Here is a 24,234-nt window from a genome sequence, read left to right on the forward strand (position 1 = left end):
CCACCCCTTGGTTGTAGAAAGCACTCTAAATGACTGACTTATTTCTCCAGAATATGTATTTATATTTTATTTTATTTTGAGATATCTTACTACAAAACAGGTTTACTATGATTTTGGAGTCTCCAGCCTTACTGTCTTTATCATTACATGGATCACACTGTAGTAACCCAACAGCATCTCTGCACTTTGTAGCCTGTGAGGACACTGGTCAGGAGGCTGGACCCATCTCAGTCCTCTGGAGAATCGTACTGGCTCCAAAAGAAAAAGGACAGCACCCAGGACAAATCTACATCCCTAAGCACGAGTAGAGGCTGAAGAGCATCATGATGAGACAGAACCATGTGTAATTAGCAGGAAGTGCCCTGTAAAGTGGTTCAAGACTGCATCCCCATCCCTGGAGGAGCCTCCTTTTCTTCTCATCCAGGATTCTGCATTGGGAGAAGCCACAGTGTACTCAGAGGGACACAGAAGGACTCTGGCTGCCACAAGAGGCTGTCTCATCCATCCATGCATGAGGAGTGCACTGTACATACCCCAACCCCATGCCTCCAACCCTAGATCCTCAGCCATTAGAACACAACAGTCTTTCATTTCTGTTTCTCTGTTAAGACTAAGTAGGGGTTGCGTGTGGTCAAATCGAGAAACGGGCTTAACAGTGGGCCTGTTTCTACCCTTTTCAGCACTGACTCTAGACTTCACCTCTCCCCTTTTTGCATAACGAAGAAAGGGTGGGTTTGGTCGGATACATTGCCTTTTGGGAGAAAGTGCTTCTCCTCGGCTGAGCTAGACTCCTGATCCCAGGAGATGGCTCAATTCCCATCTACCTCAGTAGATCAGAGCATCCCAGAGATCAGAAGAGCTGCAGCATTGGACACTCACAGGGTTAGGCCTGGAATGGGATCAGTCCTCTACCCAGGACAGGGAAGAGTAACAGATGGACACTGTCATTTGGTTTGTGTGAGAATCTCAGGAGGGATGGATGGACTGAGGGTACATCCATGAATCAAGGAGGTGTCTCTGAGACTTTCTCTTCAATCCTGTGCCTCCTGCAGCAGAGTCACACCCACTTTCCTATTCTCTCTGACTTTATCCAGAAATTCCAGGGCTGTATCTAGATCCTGCTGTTTTCCAGAAGACCTTGATCCAACAAGAGTTCCCATCACTGTCAAGGTTGATAAGGACAGGACTGTAGGAGAGAGGATTGGGAAATGACCATAGAAGGAATGCTCTAGAGAAATCACTGTTGAAGAAATACAAGATCCAAGAGCACTAATATCTGCATATACTTTGGTCAAGAAAGGCCAGCACTACATTTTGCAAGATGCAATTCAGACCTAGCATTCTGAGGACATGTTGGGTCCTGTACTGTCAACTTGACACAGACTGGTGTTCACAGAGAACAGAGCTTCAGTTGGGGAAGTGCCTCCATGAGATCCAGCTGTGAGGCATTTTCTCAGTTGGTGTTCAAGAGGAGGGGCTCATTGTGGGTGATGCCATCCCTGGGCTGTAGTCTTGGGTTCTGTGATGGTTTGTATATTCTTGGGCCAGGGATTGGCACCATTTAGAGGTGTGGCCTTGTTGGAATAGGTGTGACCTGGTTGGAGTAGGTGTATCACACTGTGCGTGTGGGCTTAAGATCCTCACCCTTGTTGCCTGGAAGTCAGTCTTCCACTAGCAGCCTTTGGATGAAGATGTAGAACTCTCAGCTCTGCCTGTGCCATGCCTGCCTAGATGCTGCCATGCTCCCACCTTGATGATAATGGACTGAACCTCTGAACCTGTAAGCCAGCCCCATTAAATGTTGTTTCTTATAAGACTTGCCTTGGTCATGGTGTCTTTTCACAGTAGTAAAACCCTAACTAAGACAGGTTCTATAAGAGAGCAAACTGAGCAAGCCAGGGGAAGAAAGCCAGTATGAAACATTATTCCATAGCCCCTGCATCAGCTCCTGTTACCTGACCTGCCTGAGTTCTGGGCCTGACCTCCTTTGGTGATAAACAGCAAGTTGGAAGTGTAAGCTAAATAAACTCTTTCCTCCCCAACTTGTATCTTGGTCATGATGTTTTGTCCAGGAATAGAAACTCTGACTAAGACAAATTGGTACCAGCATGGTGGGGTATTCCTGTTACAACCTGACCATTTTGGGGGAAGGAATATGGAAGGACTTTGGAACTTTGAGCTAGAAGACCCATTGGGATGTTAAGAGCTGTGTGAGATGTTCTGTAGGAGCTTGGAAGATAACGTTGAGAACAGTGTAGAAGATGGATACCTGGCTTGTGAAATTTCAGAGGGAAGAGTAAAGACTCTTATCAGGACTGTTTGCTATTTTGATTGTGAAGATTCTGAGGTTTTAGTTAGCTGGGGCTGAAGAATCACCTGTGATTAACAACATAACAGAACTACTAAAGGGAAACCTTTGCATTACTGGGACTGTTGATGCTGGTTAGCTGGAGCTAAGAAATTAGTGGTGATTAATAAGAGACCAGCATCATTGAGGTGAAATCTTCTAGAATGTGTATTCTGAGAGCACAAAGAGGCTGTGTTCCAGGGATAGCCAAGGTTTTACCTCGTGCTGCAGCAGGACTTAGTAATGTGAAAGTTACCCAGGTGGCACTGGTTTTTTTTTTTCCATTTTTTATTAGGTATTTAGCTCATTTACATTTCCAATGCTATACCAAAAGTCCCCCATACCCACCCACCCCCACTCCCCTACCCACCCACTCCCCCTTTGTGGACCTGGCGTTCCCCTGTACTGGGGCATATAAAGTTTGCGTGTCCAATGGGCCTCTCTTTCCAGTGATGGTCGACTAGGCCATCTTTTGATACATATGCAGCTAGAGTCAAGAGCTCTGGGGTACTGGTTAGTTCATAATGTTGTTCCACCTATAGGGTTGCAGATCCCTTTAGCTCCTTGGGTACTTTCTCTAGCTCCAGGCACTGGTTTTTAAGGCATGAAAGTGTCATGGAGAGCAGCTGAGGCTCAGCACAGCGAGAGGCCATGGAAGAAAATTGGTGAAGGTGCAGCCTCAGTTGCAATTGATGGCCCAGGACTTGAATAGGTCATGCAAAGAAATTGAAGCTTGGCACCATGAAGAGGGCCTATGAGAGGCTATTGGTGAAGCCTCATTGCAGCAGAAGAGAGCACGTTTTGGAGATGCCAGTACCATGAGAATAGCAGCATCAGTGGAGTACAGGCATCTGGAGCCTAGAAGACAAGGTGTACAAAGGGCAGAGCTGGAGAAGTGACTCAAACCTTTGGAGGAACCTAGAAGATGGTGAGTGGATCCCAGACATTGGACAGATGGAGTTTGATTTTGATTTTGACTTTGTGCCCTGATATTTTTCCCTCTTGAAGTAAGAAGGTATTTTAGTGGAGCCCACAGTTAAGAGACTTTGAATTTTTAAAAGACTTTGAATTTTAAAAGATATTGGATATCTTAAAGGAATTGAACATTTAATATGTAAAGACGGTGGGACATTTAAAGTTATTTAGATCTTGGGGATAATTAGGAAAGTAAGGGTTGAGGCTTAATAGTGATGTGTTTGTATGTCAAGTTGGCAAGGGATCAATTGTACTGGCTGGTTTTGTGTGTCAACAAGATAGAGTTATCACAGAGAAAGGAGGTTCGGTTGGGGAAGTGCCCCCATGAGATCCAGCTGTGGGGCATTTTCTCAGTTGGTGATCAGAGGGGAAGGACCCATTGTGGATGGTGCCATCCCTGGTAGTCTAGGGTTCTATGAGAGAGCAAGCTGAGAAAGCCAGGGAAAGCAAGGCAGTAAGAAACATCCGTCCATGGTCTTGGCATCAGCTCCTGCTCCCTTACCTGGTTGAGTTCCAGTCCTGCATCCTTTGGTGATCATCAGCAATGTGGAAAGTGTAAGCTGAATAAACCCTTTCCTCCCCAACTTGCATCCTGGTCATGATGTTTTGTTCAGGAATAGAAACCCTAACTAAGACAGGTGCTAAGAGTCACATAAAGAATGTCCTAGTATCTTCTGCAGGAGAAGGAGGAGGGACAAGATTGCAGCCAGGAGGACAAGGAGTAGCAGCACTACATCATACAGGTCCAGGCACAGTGGAGAAGGAAGAGCAGGGCAAATGCAGAGCAGTCCCAGGGGCAGCTGCCCATTGGAAGGACAGTGGCCCAGCTTCAGATTCACAGTTCAGTCAACACTGATAAAGAAGGCCCAGACCTTAGTGCAGAGCTGTAATCTAACCTGTATTGGGGCACTTCCTGATAGAAACATGGTTCCTGAGAGCACAAGGACAGTCTGAATCCTTACTGGTTGGCACAGAAAGTTGTGGAAGTGCCAGGTAAGGGAATGGTGACATCATTCCTGAAGGACACCAGGCTTATTTTTGAGCTGAAATCAGAGAGTCAGTCAGACATTCCCCAGAGCAGGAGCCGTATGTAAAGCCCTACAAACTACTCTAGAGGTTCTGAGCAAGGCTTGCTGGGAAATTAAGTAAGAAATCCTGACTCAGGTGAGACAGGGGCAGTCATAGAGGTCACAACTCAAGAAAATGTGCTCATGTCTGCTTGAATTCAGGCAGCCAGGAGAAGGGCCACTTGAGAGGGAAAGTCTTTTCCTTCCTCATATCTACTCTGGGAGTCCTGATGTGTTTGGGGTCCCAGCCCCACCACCTAGTGTTCCTTTGAGGTCAGCTTTCCATGTTTGGGGCTGGCCCTTCCTCTACCTTCCCAGGAGCTGCTGTATTAGGAAGGCACCAACTCTCTCTGTCCTCTCCTGTAAGTTGTCCTGAGTCCAAGCATAGGTTACCAATAGTTTCTCATTATGCTCACAATGTCCTGGTTTGTGGTTCCAGAGTGCAAGTTGCAAAGTCTGGAACTGGACCATGGGCTATGTGTAATGACACACACATATATTCCCACGTGAGTCCAGGAAGCAAAGATCATAAGATAATAAATATGTGTCACTGAACATCAGTGATGTTTTCCTTGGCAGTGAGATAGGGAGAGGCAAAGGGCATTATATGTCTTTTGATCAGAACAGGTCAATGACCAGAGACTGAGTCACCAATAGTTATAGGGATGCAGAGGACTTCACATCAGAAGCCTGGAATCGTCAATGCCTACACCTTCCTGTGTGAGCAGAGGCCAGGCTCATTTTGACACCGAGTATCTCTCTCTCTGCTTGGCTTCTACAAACTATGTGGCTCTTTCTAGTGGCACTGGTGGGCCTTTGGACTCTCCTGTGCTTCTTCAGGGAGAGGCAGGTGGTGAGCTATCTCCAAGACAAGTATGTCTTCATCACGGGCTGTGACTCTGGCTTTGGGAACCTGCTGGCCAGACAGCTGGACAGGAGAGGCATGAGAGTGTTGGCTGCATGTCTGACGGAGAAGGGAGCCGAGGAGCTGAGGAACAAGACATCTGACAGGCTGGAGACAGTGATCCTGGATGTCACCAAGACAGAGAGTATTGTGACAGCCACTCAGTGGGTGAAGGAGCGTGTTGGGAACAGAGGTACCACTGAGAGTCCTGTCTGTGCTGTTCGTTTTCTGTCTTTGTGTGAAGGGAAGGCCTGTGTAGTCCTGGAAAGATTCCTGGTGGGAGTCAGGGTGGAGTTGGTGTAACTGCAGATTCTGCCCCTCTCTAGCACATCAGTCTGTCCTCTTACCTCTACACTGAGTCCTCCAAGCTGTGTGTTCTTAGCAAATTGTATCTTATATCTTGGGTATCCTAAGTTTTGGGCTAATATCCACTTATCAGTGAGTACATATTGTGTGAGTTCCTTTGTGATTGGGTTACCTCACTCAGGATGATGCCCTCCAGGTCCATCCATTTGCCTAGGAATTTCATAAATTCATTCTTTTTAATAGCTGAGTAGTACTCCATTGTGTAAATGTACCACATTTTCTGTATCCATTCCTCTGTTGAGGGGCATCTGGGTTCTTTCCAGCTTCTGGCTATTATAAATAAGGCTGCTATGAACATAGTGGAGCATGTGTCCTTCTTACCGGTTGGGACATCTTCTGGATATATGCCCAGGAGAGGTATTGCGGGATCCTCCGGTAGTACTATGTCCAATTTTCTGAGGAACCGCCAGACTGATTTCCAGAGTGGTTGTACAAGCTTGCAATCCCATCAACAATGGAGGAGTGTTCCTCTTTCTCCACATCCTCGCCAGCATCTGCTGTCACCTGAGTTTTTGATCTTAGCCATTCTGACTGGAGTGAAGTGGAATCTCAGGGTTGTTTTGATTTGCATTTCCCTGATGATTAAGGATGTTGAACATTTTTTCAGGTGCTTCTCTGCCATTCGGTATTCCTCAGGTGAGAATTCTTTGTTCAGCTCTTAGCCCCATTTTTTAATGGGGTTATTTGATTTTCTGGAGTCCACCTTCTTGAGTTCTTTATATATATTGGATATTAGTCCCCTATCCAATTTGGGATAGGTAAAGATCCTTTTCCAATCTGTTGGTGGTCTTTTTTGTCTTATTGACAGTGTCTTTTGCTTTGCAGAAGCTTTGCAATTTTATGAGGTCCCATTTATCGATTCTCGATGTTACAGCACAAACCATTGCTGTTCTATTCAGGAATTTTCCCCCTGTACCCATATCTTCGAGGCTTTTCCCTACTTTCTCCTCTATAAGTTTCAGTGTCTCTGGTTTTATGTGGAGTTCCTCAATCTACTTAGATTTGACCTTAGTACAAGGAGATAGAAATGGATCAATTCGCATTCTTCTACATGATAACCGCCAGTTGTGGCAGCACCATTTGTTGAAAATGCTGTCTTTTTTCCACTGGATGGTTTTAGCTCCCTTGTCGAAGATCAAGTGACTATAGGTGTGTGGGTTCATCTCTGGGCCTTCAATTCTGTTCCATTGGTCTGCTTGTCTGTCACTATACCAGTACCATGCAGTTTTTATCATAATTGCTCTGTAGTACAGCTTTAGGTCAGGCATGGTGATTCCACCAGAGGTTCTTTTATCCTTGAGAAGACTTTTTGCTATCCTAGGTTTTTTGTTATTCCAGATGAATCTGCCGATTGCCCTTTCTAATTTGTTGAAGAATTGAGTTGGAATTTTGATGGGGATTGCATTGAATCTGTAGATTGCTTTTGGCAAGATAGCCATTTTTACTATATTGATCCTGCCAATCCATGAGCATGGGAGATCTTTCCATCTTCTGAGATCTTCTTTAATTTCTTTCTTCAGAGACTTGAAGTTCTTATCATACAGATCTTTCACTTCCTTAGTTAGAGTCACGCCAAGGTATTTATATTATTTGTGACTATTGAGAAAGGTGTTGTTTCCCTAATTTCTTTCTCAGCCTGTTTATCCTTTGTGTACAGAAAGGCCATTGACTTGTTTGAGTTAATTTTATATCCAGCTACTTCATTGAAGCTGTTTATCAGGCTTAGGAGTTCTCTGGTGGGATTTTTAGGGTCACTTATATATACTATCATATCATCTGCAAAAAGTGATATTTTGAGTTCTTCCTTTCCAATTTGTATCCCCTTGATCTCCTTTTGTTGTCTAATTGCTCTGGCTAGGACTTCAAGTACAATGTTGAATAGGTAGGGAGAGAGTGGACAGCCTTGTCTAGTCCCTGATTTTAGTGGGATTGCTTCCAGCTTCTCACCATTTACTTTGATGTTGGCTACTGGTTTGCTGTAGATTGCTTTTATCATGTTTAGGTATGGGCCTTGAATTCCTGATTTTTCCAAGACTTTTATCATGAACGGGTGTTGGATTTTGTCAAATGCTTTCTCAGCATCTAACGAGATGATCATGCGGTTTTTGTCTTTGAGTTTGTTTATATACTGGATTTCATTGATGGATTTCCGTATATTGAACCATCCCTGCATCCCTGGGATGAAACCTACTTGGTCAGGATGGATGATTGTTTTGATGTGTTCTTGGATTCGGTTAGCAAGAACTTTATTGAGGATTTTTGCATCAATATTCATAAGGGAAATTGGTCTGAAGTTCTCTATCTTTGTTGGGTCTTTCTGTGGTTTAGGTATCAGAGTAATTGTGGCTTCATAGAATGAATTGGGTAGAGTACCTTCTGTTTCTATTTTGTGGAATAGTTTGTGAAGAACTGGAATTAGATCTTTGAAGGTCTGATAGAACTGTGCACTAAACCCATCTGGTCCTGGGTGTTTTTGGTTGGGAGAATATTAATGACTGCTTCTATTTCTTTAGGGGATATAGGACTGTTTAGATCATTAACCTGATCTTGATTTAACTTTGGTACCTGGTATCTGTCTAGAAACTTGTCCATTTCATCCAGGTTTTCCAGTTTTGTTGAGTATAGCCTTTTGTAGAAGGATCTGTTGGTGTTTTGGATTTCTTCAGGATCTGTTGTTATGTCTCCCTTTTCATTTCTGATTTTGTTAATTAGGATACTTTCCCTGTGCCCTCTAGTGAGTCTGGCTAAGGGTTTATCTATCTTGTTGATTTTCTCAAAGAACCAGCTCCTCGTTTGGTTGATTCTTTGAATAGTTCTTCTTGTTTCCACTTGGCTGATTTCACCCCTGAGTTTGATTATTTCCTGCCTTCTACTCCTCTTGGGTGAATTTGCTTCCTTTTGTTCTAGAGCTTTTAGGTGTGTTGTCAAGCTGCTAATGTGTGCTCTCTCTAGTTTCTTTTTGGAGGCACTCAGAGCTATGAGTTTTCCTCTTAGAAATGCTTTCATTGTGTCCCATAAGTTTGGGTATGTTGTGGCTTCATTTTCATTAAACTCCAAAAAGTCTTTAATTTCTTTCTTTATTCCTTCCTTGACCAAGGTATCATTGAGAAGAGTGTTGTTCAGTTTCCACATGAATGTTGTCTTTCTATTATTTATTTTGTTATTGAAGATCAGCCTTAGTCCATGGTGATCTGATAGGATGCATGGGACAATTTCAATATTTTTGTATATGTTGAGGCTTGTTTTGTGACCAATTATGTGGTCAATTTTGGAGAAGGTACCATGAGGTGCTGAGAAGAAGGTATATCCTTTTGTTTCAGGATAAAATGTTCTGTAGATATCTGTTAAGTCCATTTGTTTCATCACTTCTGTTAGTTTCACTGTGTCCCTGTTTAGTTTCTGTTTCCATGATCTGTCCATTGGTGAAAGTGGTTTGTTGAAGTCTCCCACTATTATTGTGTGAGGTGCAATGTGTGCTTTGAGCTTTACTAAAGTTTCTTTAATGAATGTGGCTGCCTTTGTATTTGGAGCATAGATATTCAGAATTGAGAGTTCCTCTTGGAGGATTTTACCTTTGATGAGTATGAAGTGCCCCTCCTTGTCTTTTTTGATTACTTTGGGTTGGAAGTCGATTTTGTTAGATATTAGAATGGCTACTCCAGCTTGTTTCTTCGTACCATTTGCTTGGAAAATTGTTTTCCAGCGTTTCATTCTGAGGTAGTGTCTATCTTTTTCTCTGAGATGAGTTTCCTGTAAGCAGCAAAATGTTGGGTCTTGTTTGTGTAGCCAGTTTGTTAGTCTATGTCTTTTTATTGGGGAGTTGAGTCCATTGATATTAAGAGATATTAAGGAAAAGTAATTGCTGCTTCCTGTTATTTTTGTTGTTAAAGTTGGCATTCTGTTCTTGTGGCTGTCTTCTTTTAGGTTTGTTGAGGGATTACCTTCTTGTTTTTTCTAGGGCGTGGTTCCTGTCCTTGTATTTTTTTTTTTTTTCTGTTATTATCCTTTGAAGGGCTGGATTCGTGGAGAGATAATGTGTGAATTTGGTTTTGTCGTGGAATACTTTTGTTTCTCCATCTATGGTAATTTAGAGTTTGGCTGGGTATAGTAGCCTGGGCTGGAATTTGTGTTCTCTTTGTGTCTGTATAACATCTGTCCAGGCTCTTCTGGCTTTCATGGTCTCTGGTGAAAAATCTGGTGTAATTCTGACAGGCTTGCCTTTATATGTTACTTGACCTTTTTCCCTTACTGCTTTTAGTGTTCTATCTTTATTTAGTGCATTTGTTGTTCTGATTATTATGTGTCGGGAGGAATTTCTTTTCTGGTCCAGTCTATTTGGAGTTCTGTAGGCTTCTTATATGTTCATGGGCATCTCATTCTTTAGATTTGGGAAGTTTTCTTCAATAATTTTGTTGAAGATATTTGTTGGTCCTTTGAGTTGAAAATCTTCATTCTCATCCACTCCTATTATCCGTAGGTTTGGTCTTCTCATTGTGTCCTGGATTTCCTGGATGTTTTGAGTTAGGATCTTTTTGCATTTTCCATTTTCTTTGATTGTTGTGCTGATGTTCTCTATGGAATCTTCTGCACCTGAGATTCTCTCTTCCATCTCTTGTATTCTGTTGCTGATGCTCGCATCTATGGTTCCAGATTTCTTTCCTAGGGTTTCTATCTCCAGCGTTGCCTCACTTTGGGTTTTCTTTATTGTGTCTACTTCCCTTTTTAGGTCTTGGATGGTTTTATTCAATTCCATCACCTGTTTGGTTGTGTTTTCCTGCAATTCTTTAAGGGATTTTTGTGCTTCCTCTTTAATGTCTTCTAACTGTTTAGCAGTGTTCTCCTGTATTTCTTTAAGTGAGTTATTTAAGTCCTTCTTGATGTCCTCTACCATCATCATGAGATATGCTTTTAAATCCAGGTCTAGCTTTTCGGGTATGTTGGGGTGCCCTGGACTGAGCGAAGTGGGAGTGCTGTGTTCTAATGATGGTGAGTGGTCCTGGTTTCTGTTAGTAAGATCCTTACGTTTACCTTTTGCCATCTGGTAGTCTCTGGCATTAGTTGTTATAGTTGTCTCTGTTTAGAGATTGTTCCTCTGGTGATTTTGTTACCCTCTATCAGCAGACCTGGGAGACTAGCTCTCTCCTCTGAGTTTCAGTGGTCAGAGCAGTCTCTGCAGGCAAGCTCTCCTCTTCCAGGGAAGGTGCACAGTTATCTGGCGTTTGGACCTCCCCCTGGCCGAAGATGAAGGCCCAAAACAGGATCTTTCCCAGAAGCTGTGTTGCTTCGGCCTGTCACAGAAGCCATTGTTTCAGTAGTCCTCACTCTCACCTGTGTAGACTACTTTCCAAGGAGTCCCGGAACCAAGATGGCTCCCGAGGATCTTGAGGCAAAGGCCTCCCAGGCTGAGTGGACACCTGTCCTCTGGCCAGGAAGGTGGACGGATGTCTGGAGCCTGAAAATGGCGCTGCCCCAGAAGCTCTGTGGCTCTCGCCTGTCCCAGAAACTACTAGCCTCTGTATTCCACACTCTCACCTCGGCAGACTGCCCTCCGCGGAGTCCCGGAACCAAGATGGCTTCCGCGGAACCTGAGGCAGAAGCCTCCCGGGCTGGGCGGACACCTGTCTCTGGCCGCGAAGGTGGCCAGTTGTCTGGAGCCGAAAATGGCGCCACCTCAGAAGCTCTGTGGTCTCTCTCTTATACACACACACACACACACACACACACACACACACACCCCACTGCCTTATCAATCTCTTTCTCCCTTTGTCTCTCCCTCAACTATTTTTGTTATTATTTAAATGATAAATTTAAATAAAAACAAGTTGGAAACAGTTATTGTTCTAAACTCTAGACATGTCAAACTACAATTAACCTCCAATTTACTATCCAGTGTATAAAAACCAGTAACACTTTGACCTGAAGATTTAATGTATGTGTTTTCTTTCCATTTGAAATATGTAAGCTTCTTTTTTTTTTTAGCCACTTTGCCACTTAAAGAACATTACTTACAATAATAATATTCAATGAATTAAAATAAATTGACCCTTAACCAAGGCCCACTAATTTGAGCATTTGTGTTGGGTATCATTTATTCCCTTTGTGTTTTTCTGGCTTGGGTGTTTGAGGCAGGGTTCTAGAAATGGGACTGGACACCATCTGATGAACCTGCTGCTCAATTCCTTCCTGTTGGCATTGACAGAAAGGGTCACCTCACTCAGCTTGTTCTTTGTACTTGTTGTCTTAAGAACTGTCTTGGTGGGGGAGGGTATGGGGGACTTTTGGGATAGCATTTGAAATGTAAAATAAGAAAATATCTAATTAAAAAAATAAATATAGCAAAGCAAAGCAAAAAAAAAAAGAAGTAGAAGAAGAGAAAGAAGAACTGTCTTGGATACTTCTAGTCAATTCTAAGTCTGTAAACATGCGATTTTGTGTTCCTAGAGTTAAAATATCTGATATATATATGAACACTGTCTCACTGGGCCTGTACAGGTGTTACATGCACTGCCACAGTCTCTATGAGTTCATGTGAGCAGCAGTCCTGCTGTGTCTGGAAGACAGTCTCCTTCCAAAGGCAAAACAAAGAAGACTAGCTTCCAGGGAGCCAGGATGACGGTCTAAAGCCTATGCCCACAGTGCCACACTTCTTCCAACATGGCCATACCTACTGCAGCAAGTGCACTCCTCCTAGTAGTGCTACTCTCTGAGTCAAGCCTATTCAAAGTACCACATTCTACTCTCTGGCCTTCATAGGCTTGTTCAAACTCCTGAGTGTATGGGGATCATACCTAAACATAGCATAATGAAAATACATTTAATCCAACTTCCAACTTCCAGATTGTGTAACAATCTCAATACTGTTAAAAGTCCAAAGATCAATGTGTTTTCTGAGATTCACGCTATCTCTTAACTGTAATCCCTGAACCTATACAGGAAAACTGCTGGTCAAAGTCAAAACTCTACATCTTTGCATCTAATATCAAAGCCATCTTCAGATCTCCAACTCCATCTTCACTTTTTTTTTTACTGCTCAATCTTCTTTCTCATGGGCTGATTCCATTCCCTGTTAGCACCTTTCCTCAGCAGCTATCCAATGACTCTGGCGTTTGGAACATCTTGGAGTCTCCAAGGCATCTTCAACATTAAAGCTTTTTGTTCCAATGTCTTTGATCCATGCATCATCTTCTGGGATCCTCCAAAGGGCTTGGGACACATCTGAAGCTCTGCCCTCTACAGAACTCTAAGCTCTTGTTGACTCTACCCCACTGGTGCTGCTGTTCATCCCATGGTACTGGCATCTCTAATGTACTGGGGTCTTGTGCTGCAACTAGGCTTCACCAATACCCTCTCATAGGCTTTCTCCATGGTGCCAAGCCCTGACTTCATTGCCTGACACCTTCAGTCCTGGGTCATCAACTGCAACTGAGGCTGTACCATCACCAATGGCCTTCCCTTGCTGCCTCACAGTGCCAAGTCTGAGCTGTTCTCCATGACCCGTTTATACCTTCAAATCCAGTACCTCCTGGGTGAATCTTTCACATTGCCAGGTCCAGGAACAGTATGCAGTGCAACCTTGGCAATCTCTGGACCATAGCTTCTTTGTGCTCTCAGGAAACACTTCCCAGAAGATTTCACCTCAATGATGCTGGTCTTTCCTTAATCACCACTAATTTCTTGGGTCAAGCTAAACAGAATCAATTGTCCCAGTAATCCCTTTTATTTTTGACTCCATAGCCAGAGTCAGATGGCCAAACCTACTGAGTTCTGCTGCCTGCTGGACATGGAACATGGCCCCCTTATTCTATTAGGAGTTTTCTGTTTTCCAACTCACTTTCTTCATAATCTTGACTGACCTGGATGTTAGGATTAAAGGCTTGTACTGCTTTGCCTGTATCTAAGTTTTCCTTCACCTAGAACTTGTTCTGTCCCAGGCTGTCATTGAACTCTGAGATCCGGTTGATACAGACTTCAGGGAGCAAAGGCATGTACTACCTTGACTGGGCCTAAGCTTTTCATGGCCACTGTTCCTCAAGATCCAGATCAAAAGTCTGTGTCTTTCATTTCTGGATTGTAGTTCACTCCAGATTTAAATTAAAGTGAAAACAGTAACAAGTTAATGATAACACTTAATATGATGCTGCAGACAGACCTCAGTCAGGTCCTCAATCCTCAGAAAAACTCAGGGTTCTGGTTACAGGTGAGCAAGGAGTCAGTACAGATGACAAACAGACACAGACACAGAGAGAGTGTGTATCTGAATGTAATTTTTCCAAGCAAGCACCAAACTTTTAATACAGAATAAAGACAAGAAAGACAGGCGAATACATCCGCCAAGGTACATCGTTTCTATACACAAAATAAAGAAAATGCATACATAAAAAGCTAGGGGGAGCCAGGCAGTGTTTACAACTGAGAATAGGAACAACCCTTAATTAAGATCAGCTAAACACAGGAGCCAGGTGAATGGTCAGATGCAAAGCTAGTCTATTGTTAAACCCACCACTAGGGGTCCTTAGTAAATACCTGATTATGCTATTCCTCTGGGCCTAGTGAAAAACATGCACCAGGGGAATTCCATTCTACTAACACTTTCATGAATAATAATACAACCCACCTATTTCCTAGGCCATTGTGTATTCCTGTGTATGGGTGTGACTCGACTATTGTTGTAAGCAATTACTATGTAGACTAGCCCTGAGATTTCTAGCTCTATTCAAGTAAATTGTAATGCCTGATTACTTTCATTGTCTCTACTAGAGGTAATTTTGAATGTTACTGAATAGGTAACATTCTTACTGAATTCCAAGCTGAGAGTCAGCTCAAGGACTGCCTAGGACATTGGAACACTAGTGGAAGCTAATCTAACTTAGCTATATGTCAAAATCAATCCTTAAAGGCACTATAATAAAACAAAACTGAAGGAAAGCAAACAGATCCATACAACAGACTAATGCGGGGACAAGTTTGGAGCATATGTGCTATGGGAATGCCAAGGTTCCAGGAGGCTAAGTTTCTGTGAAACTCTTTGCCTCAGGACTGCTTCCAGGCTTTTAGGCCTATCACATAGCCTTTACTGGAGTGGGTGTGGCAATATGATGCCGCAGACCCTCTGGGTCCCTGTGTCTGCGTGGAACCGGTCTCTCGACTCAGGTGGGCAAAGCGTGGATGAATGACAAACAGACACACACAGGAGAAGTTGTGTGGAATCTGAGTGTAATTTTCAAATCGAGCATCAGACTTTTTATGCAGAGGACAATAAGGAAGTTGGGTGACATATTCGCAAGGTACAATTGAGGTAACCGGAATCTTAAATAAAACAGAGGAATGCAAACACAAAAGGTCTAACAGGAACCACCTGGGATAGAATTCATTGATAACAGCTGGGATCAACAAGGGCTCCACCTAAGATTCACTAATCCTAGAAGCCAGGGTCAAGGGCTTTGCGCCCTTGCCATAGTTCCTATTTTAGTCTCTTGTATGGTCCACCTTCCCCTTAGGCCATTGTAAATACGTGTGTGTATGGGTGTAACTCTGCTACAGTTCTAAGTATCTATTCTGATTTCTCCTTTGGTCTGACACTTCCTTCTTCCTTAGTGATGGTAAATTCCTGTGTAAGGGAGTGACTTAGCTTTTAAAATCTTACTGAATTCCAAGCCCATGATCTTGCTCAAGGACATTTCTAGGACTGTTGGAACACTGGCAGAAGGCTTTAGCCATGTCAGAATTCAATTTTAAAAAGTACTTATAATAGGAAAATACTGAAAGAGAGCACGTGGATCCATACACTAGACTAACGCAGGAATGGAAAATTAATGTATGGGTAGGGAATGCTAGACTCCAGGAGGAGAGCTTCCTTGAAACTCTTTTGCCTCATGAGTGACTTTTAAGCCTTTTGGCTTGTCCAGCTGACTCAACTGGAGAGCGTAATATGATATAACTATTCCTTGTTCAATGGCAAACACAAAAACAGTAACCATAGCTGGATGGGATCTTGCCACAAAGTCAACACTTCCTTAATCTGTTTATCTCCTTGAATACACGATTCACCCTCATTTCAATCCTGGTGTCCATTTATTACTTAGACCATACATTTTATATTTTTACTTTCTATGCTTGTATTCTTGCTCAAAATGCCCATCATGAGACTTAACCAGAGAACAAAGTCTCTCTTGGGCTTTGTTTGAACTTTCTTTGACAATGCAGTTAATATAAATCTCCTTACCTTAGCTTCAGGTAGACTTTTCAGGGAAGAGTACAAAGCAGACACATTCTACACTAAAATATCAAAAGAGCAGTCTCTCAGTCACATATTAAAATTCTTCTCCTCTGAAACATCTAGAGCCAGGCTTCCACAGTTCAAATCACCCTCAGCAAATAAGTCTTCCATATTCCATAGCCCCACTTAAAACATTCTCCGGTTTTCCAAACCCAAAGTCCCCAAATCCACATTCTTCCAAACAACTGCACAATCAGGCCTATCACAGCAAAACCACAGTCCTAGTACCAGTACCAACTTCTGTCTTAGTTAGGGTTACTACTATGAACAGAAACCATTACCAAGGCAACTCACAGATGGATAGCATTTCATTGGGGCTGGTTTACAGTGTTAGATGTACAATCCATTATCAAGGCAGGAGCGTGGCATCATGTAAGCAGGCATGGTGTAGGAGGAGCTGAGAGTTCTACATGTAGTTCAGAAGGCAAACAGGAGAAGACTGGCTTCCAGGGAGCTAGGATGAGGATTGTAAAGCCTATGCCCATAGTGATACACTTTCTCCAACATGGACACATGTACTGCAACAAGGCCATACCTCCTAATAGTGCCACTCTCTGGACCTAGCATATGTAAACCACCACAGCTAAATAGCCTTATCATTATGTTGAGAGAGCAGCTAGTATACTTGAGTGCAGCCTGTAATGGGGATTTGGAGGGTGTGGTGGTTTGACTATACCTAGCACAGGGAGAGTCACTCTTTGGAAGTGTGGTCCTGATGGAGTAGGTATGCCACTGTGGGTTTTGGTTTTAAAACCCTCATCCTAGCTGGATGGAAGCCAAGCTTCTCCTTGGTGCCTTCCAAACAATAGGTGGGACTCTCAGCTCCTCCAGGCCCATGTCTGCCTGGATACTGCCATGCTCCCACCTTGATGATAATGGACTGGTCATCTAAAATGGTAGCCAGCCTTCCTAATCCTCCTCAAGCACTGCCCCTCTCTCAGGGCCAATCATTTCAATATATGAGCCTATGGCTTCCATTGCCACTTAAACCACCACAACAAATAAGAGAATAAAATCTCTAGAGTTGGCATCAACTTGTAAATACAAACAAACTTTCATGGTCTCCAGATTAACATAGGTACACCATGTGTCCACCATCCTTTCTGAAACTTAGCAAGTGAAAAGGAACTTCTGGCAGATTCCTGGCAAGGAGCTGGGCCAGAAGACTTCATGGATGAAGGTGTCCATGCTCTGAGCCAGCAGTCTCTGGCATGAGAACCCAGCCCTGTGGATACCATGTTCTTGTTCATTGCATCCTATTCTCTAATAAACACATGTCACAGTGTGCTTACCTTATTGAATGTGCATTTCATCCATAATTAAGCCTGTGTTGTGTGACTCTCTCCTTCCACTGTCCCCAGGACTCTGGGGCCTGGTCAACAACGCTGGCATCTCCATCCCCTCGGGTCCCAACGAGTGGATGAAGAAACAGGACTTTGCACATGTACTGGATGTGAACCTGTTGGGCTTGATCGAGGTGACTCTGAGCATGCTGCCCTTAGTGAGGAAGGCAAGGGGTCGTGTGATCAACGTCGCCAGTGTCTTGGGCCGAGTATCTTTGTGTGGTGGTGCTTACTGCATCTCTAAGTATGGTGTAGAGGCCTTCTCAGACTCCCTCAGGTACTGGAAGGGCAGGGGACTCGAGGGGTACTTTGGGAGGATTTTTATTTAACCACTCTTTAAGTCACATCATCGGAAGGAGAGTCTGGTTCTGCGTCTCTCTCACCTTCCCCTCCCTGAATCATTCACTGGCCAGCACATTTCCAAGTCTGTACAAGAGGCCATGGTGAGACATGAGTTTAGTTCATTTTGTCCTTTTAGGGAGGAGGGAGAGCCTTGTGGGACAACACTAGGGTAGGATTTGAACTGTGAGGTTCTTGGGTGAAGAGTCCATTCCCCTGACCTCTATATGCTGAGCATGGTTTTGAGTTGTGGTGAATATCTCTTTCAATTCCACATACAGATATCAGGCCCCTTTTAGAGTCCACAATAAACACATTCTAGCATAACTTATGTGCTTCTATCATATTCAGGATGCTATGTATTTTCTTGTTCTTGGCAATGCAACAGTTCTGTCTTAGGGTTTTACTGAGCAGATACCATGACCAAAGCAACTCTTATAAAGACCACATTTAATTGTGGATGGCATTTAAAGGTTTAGAGACTCAGTCCATTATTATCAACGTGGGAGCATGGGAGTGTTCAGATAGGCATGGAACAGGAGGTGCTGAGAGTTATACATCTATCTGAAGGCTGCTAGCATAATACTGTCTTCCAGGCAGCTAGGATGAGTGTCTTACAATCCATACCTACAGTAACACACCTTCTCCACCAGGGCTACAACTTCTAATTGTGCTACTCCCTGGCCCAGCATATACAAACCATCACACCTTCCAAGGAATGGAAACAGGGAAGATCTTTATGGCAGGGAACAGGGTGGCTGCCAATGTGAGGAAGTTGGAGTTAGGAGGTTGCTCTGTGGAGACATGTGAGGAAGTAGACAGTGTGTATGTATGTATATGTCTGTGTGTGTTTGTGTGTGTGGATGGGTGTGGGTGGGTGCAGGTACGGGTGTCCTGAGAGCTTCCTGGGACAGATGTGGGGTAGATATAGACTTAGTAGTGAGGTGAAGGTGACTTGGACAAGGACTAGAGTCCTTTGCATCTGCACTACTTGGAGAAAGATGTTATACAGTGCCATAGACCAGAATGTCTAGTTTTAGGGCAGTGAGCTACACACAACAAATAATTAGTGTCAAATACTAAGAGCACAGAGGCAATTCCCTTGTCCCAAGATCCTTCCCTATTTCCTGTACATCCCAGATCCAAAGTGTGTGGCCTTTCCTCACCACAGGCTCCTGTTCGCATGTTACTGTACTCATATTAAAACGTTCTCACTGAAAGTTCTCTGAAGTCCTTGATGTCTATCTGTCTGTCTTGCAGGAGGGAGCTCTCCTACTTTGGGGTGAAGGTGGCTATTATAGAGCCTGGCTTCTTCCTGACCGGTGTGACCAGTAGTGCCAGATTATGCTCAAATACCCAGATGCTGTGGGACCAGACCAGCTCAGAAATCAGGGAGATCTATGGCGAGAAGTACCTGGCATCCTGTAAGTAACCTCTGAGGGACAAAGCTACATAAAATCCCAAACTCTTAACCCCCTTCTAATTTTAGGAGTTCTAATGCCTCACCCTTTTCCTCAAAGAATAGTAATTCAGACCCATTTCCCTGTGGTTGTGGCAGTTTGTGTATGGGGCTGTAAAGGAGTTCTTGTCTTTCAGAACATGCTGCTCTGTTCCTTCTGATCTTCTCATGGTCATAGCGATATCAGTGAACTCAGGGATGGGAGGTGGTTTGAGACCAGCACTCTCTATGAGCTAAGATGGGTGACAGAGTGCACAATTTTTCTTGAAGAATGTTTGTGGTCCTTTTGAGGAACTAGGACAGGCTAGGCTTGGGTTTCAGATACACGGATTCTCCCACATAGGGAACGGAGAGTCTCATTTATTCTGCTGTAAGACAGGAGTGTGCGGAGCTGAATGACCACCTGAATCATTCCTCATTCTGCATAGATCTGAAAAGGCTAAACGAATTGGACAAGAGGTGCAACAAGGACCTGTCTTTGGTGACTGACTGCATGGAGCATGCTCTGACTGCCTGTCACCCTCGTACCCGATACTCAGCTGGCTGGGATGCTAAGCTCTTCTACCTCCCCTTGAGCTACCTGCCTACCTTTCTTGTGGATGCCCTTCTCTATTGGACTTCCCTGAAGCCTGAGAAAGCCCTCTGACGTGTTCACCTATGTGCATACCTGGGGAGATGTAGGTAGAGTTTGAGAGAGAGAATATTTAGGGGAAATTTGGAGGGTTGAGGGAGGGAGTTTATTACTCTGGGGTTCTAGTCAACACACTTCATCTCATTAATTCTCCTATGACACTACTGAAGACTGATGATGACCAAAGAAATAGGCAAAGAATTCTGCCAAGGGATTCAGTTACAAGAGATCTGGCTGTTGCCCAGACTATGAACATCATGGCTACCATGAAGGTTGACACAGATGAAGAGGCTGGGACCAGCTTGTGCCAAGCACTCTTCTGTGTCCTCCTCTGCAGGAAATGCACATGCCCTGGCTAGTTTAAAGCCCTATGCAGCATGGAAGTGTCCCTGCTCTGCAGTCACCTCTGTCCATGGTATAAAGTCTGAGGGAGTCACTAATAATGCCAGCACCCATTCCCTGGAGTCAGCTTGCCAGCCTCTGCGTGGAAGGTTCAGTTCCTGGTGGTGAAAGCTAGCAAAGGATGGAGACACCAATTTTTCATTTATATTGAAATCATGGGTTTCTTTCTCTTCTTCTTTTTTTTTTTGTCACTTCTTATTTTTAAAGGTAATATGAGGTGATCTCTGTTGCTCTGCGTTTTGAAGTATGGCTTTACCCTTTAGTGAAATTTGGAACACAGAGGTAAAGGGAATGTCCTGAGAAGGATTGGCACAGGCCAGCAGTTACTTTCTTTGACTGTCTCATCCCTTCCTGCCAGTGAGTGGGAACAACTGCTCTCCATTTAAAACTTAATAATAACACATAAGGCAGAAGCCTGTGCATGCAAGTCCATGGACAGAATTTACCTGTAGGCCTCAGCTTCACAAGTTCCTTTTCTGTAGAATCACTAAGTGACCATCCCTCCCTGAAAACTAACTATGTCACCATATACAGAGTATCCTTCTCAACACTAATTTTTCATATTTTGGGAATTTTTCAAAAGAGCAAGGGTCTTGAACTTCCCATGGCCTCTGAGATCTGGCTCTGCCTGCTGCTAGGTTGGTGAGTCTTAAGAGTAGGCTGAGCAGGGAAATCATGTGTGGAAGAGACAGAGAATCCTGGGCTCAATACAGATGTGCCCTGGGGAGGGGTTCCCATAGATGCCTGACTCCTCTTCTCTCAGTAGAAATGTGGGGGAAGAGGGGACGCAGGAGAAACTTGTAAATAAACAATGATTTCTGGGTTAATGAAAATAGAAATTCCTCTACCCTATCAGTTGCATGGTCATTCATTTTACCTATGTTATTTTGAGAGTTTGTTTTAGGACCATTGAGCATATTTGTGTGTACCTGTATGGTACATGTGTGGGAGAGCCTTCAGAGATGGGAAGGTGTGGAGAGCCGTGCCGCGAGCAATCGCGTGTGTGCCGTGAGCAATCGCCATTATAAGATGGTGCTGGCTTCCATTGTGCCTAACTAGTAAACAAGTCTTATGCGCAAGTGCAAGAGTGAACTCACGCCTAGTCACTGCCCATCTCGTAGCATAGTAATGGGGTGATGGGCGAGCAACGAATCAGGAGCTGTCACGCCACATCAGGTGCTGAAACGTCATGCTGCAGGGTATATAAGCAGCACCATTTTCCCGGTTCGGGGTCTTCCCTCCTGATAAGTAAGCAATAAAAGCTTTGCCACAGAAGATTCCGGTTGTCCTGAGTGTGTTTTTGCCGGCGGGGACAAAAGCTCGGGATAAGTGGTGCCGAAATCCGGGACCTACCATCACACGGGTGCAAGGGAGATCCCTCGTTCACGAGGCAGAACCAGAACTGCGGGACAAATTACAGCTTTATGAGGTATGTCTGGCCTTGAACTTTCTCCAGTGTTAGAAGCCTTTTGTTCCTTTTCGCATGTCAACAAGTGGTTAAGGCAGGGCAGAGAATTCTAGACGAAATTCAAGACAGTCTATCAGAGGTAAAGCGGGGAGAGAGAGTAGGAGCAAAGAGGAAACATGGTGCACCAATTAAGCATACAGGCCTTTCCATGGGTCTTGAACCCGAGGAAAAGTTAATGTCAGGGAAGAATACCTGGGGAGAGATTGGAAGGAAGGAGAAGGGAAAAAAAAAAAAAGAAAAAAGATCAATCAGTGGAGGTTTCTAGGAGAAGGAACTTATACCTGCCACTAGATGAGTTTAAGCAGCTAGCTTTTAGTAGCTCAGAATCAGATGAAGGACTTAGTTCCTCTGAAGAAACGGACTTGGAGGAGGAAGCAGTTCGTTATAAGGGAGAAAGGTACCAGCAAGATAAAAAGCGAGCTACTCAGTCCAGAAAAAGGCACAAAGCGGCTGGTGAAAGCCAGCTTGCTGCTCGGCCTCCAGACTGTCGGCTTCAGGGTCCTAGTGCACCTCAGCCCTATGTGCAGAGGTACCATTCAGAGCCTTATGTGCAGAGGTATCATTCAGATTCATTCATTCCAAAAGAGGAACAGAGAAAAGTGCAGCAAGCATTCCCAGTTTTTGAAAGAGCTGAGGGAGGGTGTGTTCACGCTCCGGTAGAGTATATACAGATTAAGGAGCTCACAGAAGCAGTTCGCAATTATGGAGTCAGCGCTAATTTCACTATAGCACAAGTCAAAGGCTTGCAAATCATGCTATGACTCCTGGTGATTGGCAGACTGTAGTAAAAGCTGCAGCCCCCAGTATGGGAATGTATCTTGAGTGGAAAGCCTTGTGACAGGACTCCTGCCAGATGCAGGCAAGGGCCAATGCCACCATGGAAGGGGACCAAAGAACATGGACGTTAGAATTACTTACAGGTCAGGGACAGCATGCTGCTAACCAAATAGATTATCATTGGGGAGTGTACGCCCAGATCTCAGCTGCCACTGTTAAGGCATGGAAGGCACTCTCTAAGAAGGGAGAGGCAAGTGGGCATTTGACCAAGATCACTCGGGGCCCCCAGGAGTTGTTCTCAGATTTTTTGGCTAGAATGACAGAGGCAGTAGGGAGAATATTTGGAGATACAGAAGCAGCTATCCCTTTAATTGAACAGTTGATATATGAACAGGCTACCCAGGAATGCAGGGCGGCTATTACACCTAGAAAAAGCAAGGGACTGCAGGACTGGTTGAAGGTTTGCCATGAACTTGGAGGGCCACTCACTAATGCTGGATTGGCAGCAGCCATTCTGCAGAGGAGGAGGCGCTCAGATTCAACTGAGCTCAAACTTTGCTTTAATTGTGGCAAACCAGGACATTTAAAAAGGACTGCAGAGCCCCTATAAAAAGGACAGCACCAGGATTGTGTACTAAATGTGGAAAAGGATATCATTGGGCTAAGGACTGTCGTTCAATTAGAGATATACAAGGCAGGCTCTTGCAGCCTACAAGGTCTTATTGTCCACCCTAGAGTTGTAGATCAGAATTATAAAGGGGAACTTCAGGTTCTCTGTTCTTGTCCTCAAGGTGTCTTTTCTATATCACAAGGGGACAGAATAGCTCAACTAATAATTTTGCCAAGCCTACATGGCTGTTTTCCTTCCTCTGGTATTCCTCGAGCTGCCAGAGGGATTGGTTCTACTGGAAATGATTCTGCTTACTTAATAATGCCTTTAGATTCCAGGCCATCCTTGGAGTTAGTTATAGAAGGGAAACAATTTAAGGGAATTTTAGATACAGGAGCAGACAAAAGTATTATTTCTTCTCACTGGTGGCCAAAAACCTGGCCTGTAACTTAGTCTTCACACTCTTTACAAGGGCTAGGCTATCAGTCCTGCTCCACTATTAGCTCCCATTCTTTGAGCTGGCAAATGGATGTCATGCATATTTCCTCCTTTGGGAAAAATCAATATTTACATGTTTGCTAATCTGTCTAGGCAGATTTCTTTGTATCTTGCAGGAAATTGGTCTGAAAGATTCGATGAGACCCTTGAGGCCCTGAGAGTGGTTGTTCTAAAGATCAACTCGACACGAGTGGACCTGTCATTGACAGAGGGTCTCTCCTCCTGGATTTCATCTACATTTTCTTATTTTAAGGAATGGGTGGGGGTGGTTTTATTTGCTGTTGCCACCTGCTGTGGACTTGTGTTTATGCTCTGGTTAGTTTGCAAGCTCAGAACCCAACAAACAAATGACAAGGTTGTGATAACTCAAGCACTTGCTGCCATCGAGCAAGGGGCCTCCCCTGAAATTTGGCTATCTATGCTCAAAAATTAGTTGACATTGGTGGCTGGCCTCTTTTATAGAGTTCGCCCTAGGTCATTTAGCAGTTACTGTCATACAGTACTGCGGTATCCAGAGACGGGCAACTTTCCTCATGCACAGACCAACCTAAGACACGGGACCCAGTGGTGATAGGGTTACCCTATGACAGGAAAGGCTGTGACATTGGAGGAATGACCTAAGACAGGAGCCACAGCAGATGGACATGACTGCAGAGGCCTAGACCAGCCTCAAATTTTAATAAAATAAAAAGGGGGAGATGTGGAGAGCCGTGCCGCGAGCAATCGTGTGTGTGTGTGTGTGTGTGTGTGTGTGTGTGTGTGTGTGCCATGA

General features: G+C 44.1%; 1 protein-coding gene across 1 annotated transcript; it reads left to right on the forward strand.

The window, feature by feature from the left end:
• The first annotated feature begins 5,093 nt into the window (after nt 1-5,093).
• Rdh9 (retinol dehydrogenase 9) lies at nt 5,094-21,386 on the forward strand. Its single transcript, NM_153133.2, has 4 exons — nt 5,094-5,486; nt 17,297-17,555; nt 18,878-19,041; nt 19,505-21,386. Exons 1-4 carry the CDS (start codon nt 5,174-5,176, stop codon nt 19,720-19,722), a joined length of 954 nt encoding a protein of 317 aa, NP_694773.1. The 5' UTR covers nt 5,094-5,173; the 3' UTR covers nt 19,723-21,386.
• Nucleotides 21,387-24,234: the final 2,848 nt, after the last annotated feature.

This window comes from Mus musculus, chromosome 10 (assembly GCF_000001635.26).
Source record: "Mus musculus strain C57BL/6J chromosome 10, GRCm38.p6 C57BL/6J".
NCBI classification, from domain to species: Eukaryota; Metazoa; Chordata; class Mammalia; order Rodentia; family Muridae; genus Mus; species Mus musculus.

Excerpts from the sequence above, each read along its gene's own strand:
- Rdh9 (NM_153133.2), top strand. The coding sequence starts at position 5,174 with ATGTGGCTCTTTCTAGTGGCACTGGTGGGCCTTTGGACTCTCCTGTGC. Across the intron at positions 17,556-18,877 it reads GCCTTCTCAGACTCCCTCAG|GAGGGAGCTCTCCTACTTTG; the intron begins GTACTGGAAGGG and ends TCTGTCTTGCAG. Across the intron at positions 19,042-19,504 it reads CGAGAAGTACCTGGCATCCT|ATCTGAAAAGGCTAAACGAA; the intron begins GTAAGTAACCTC and ends CATTCTGCATAG.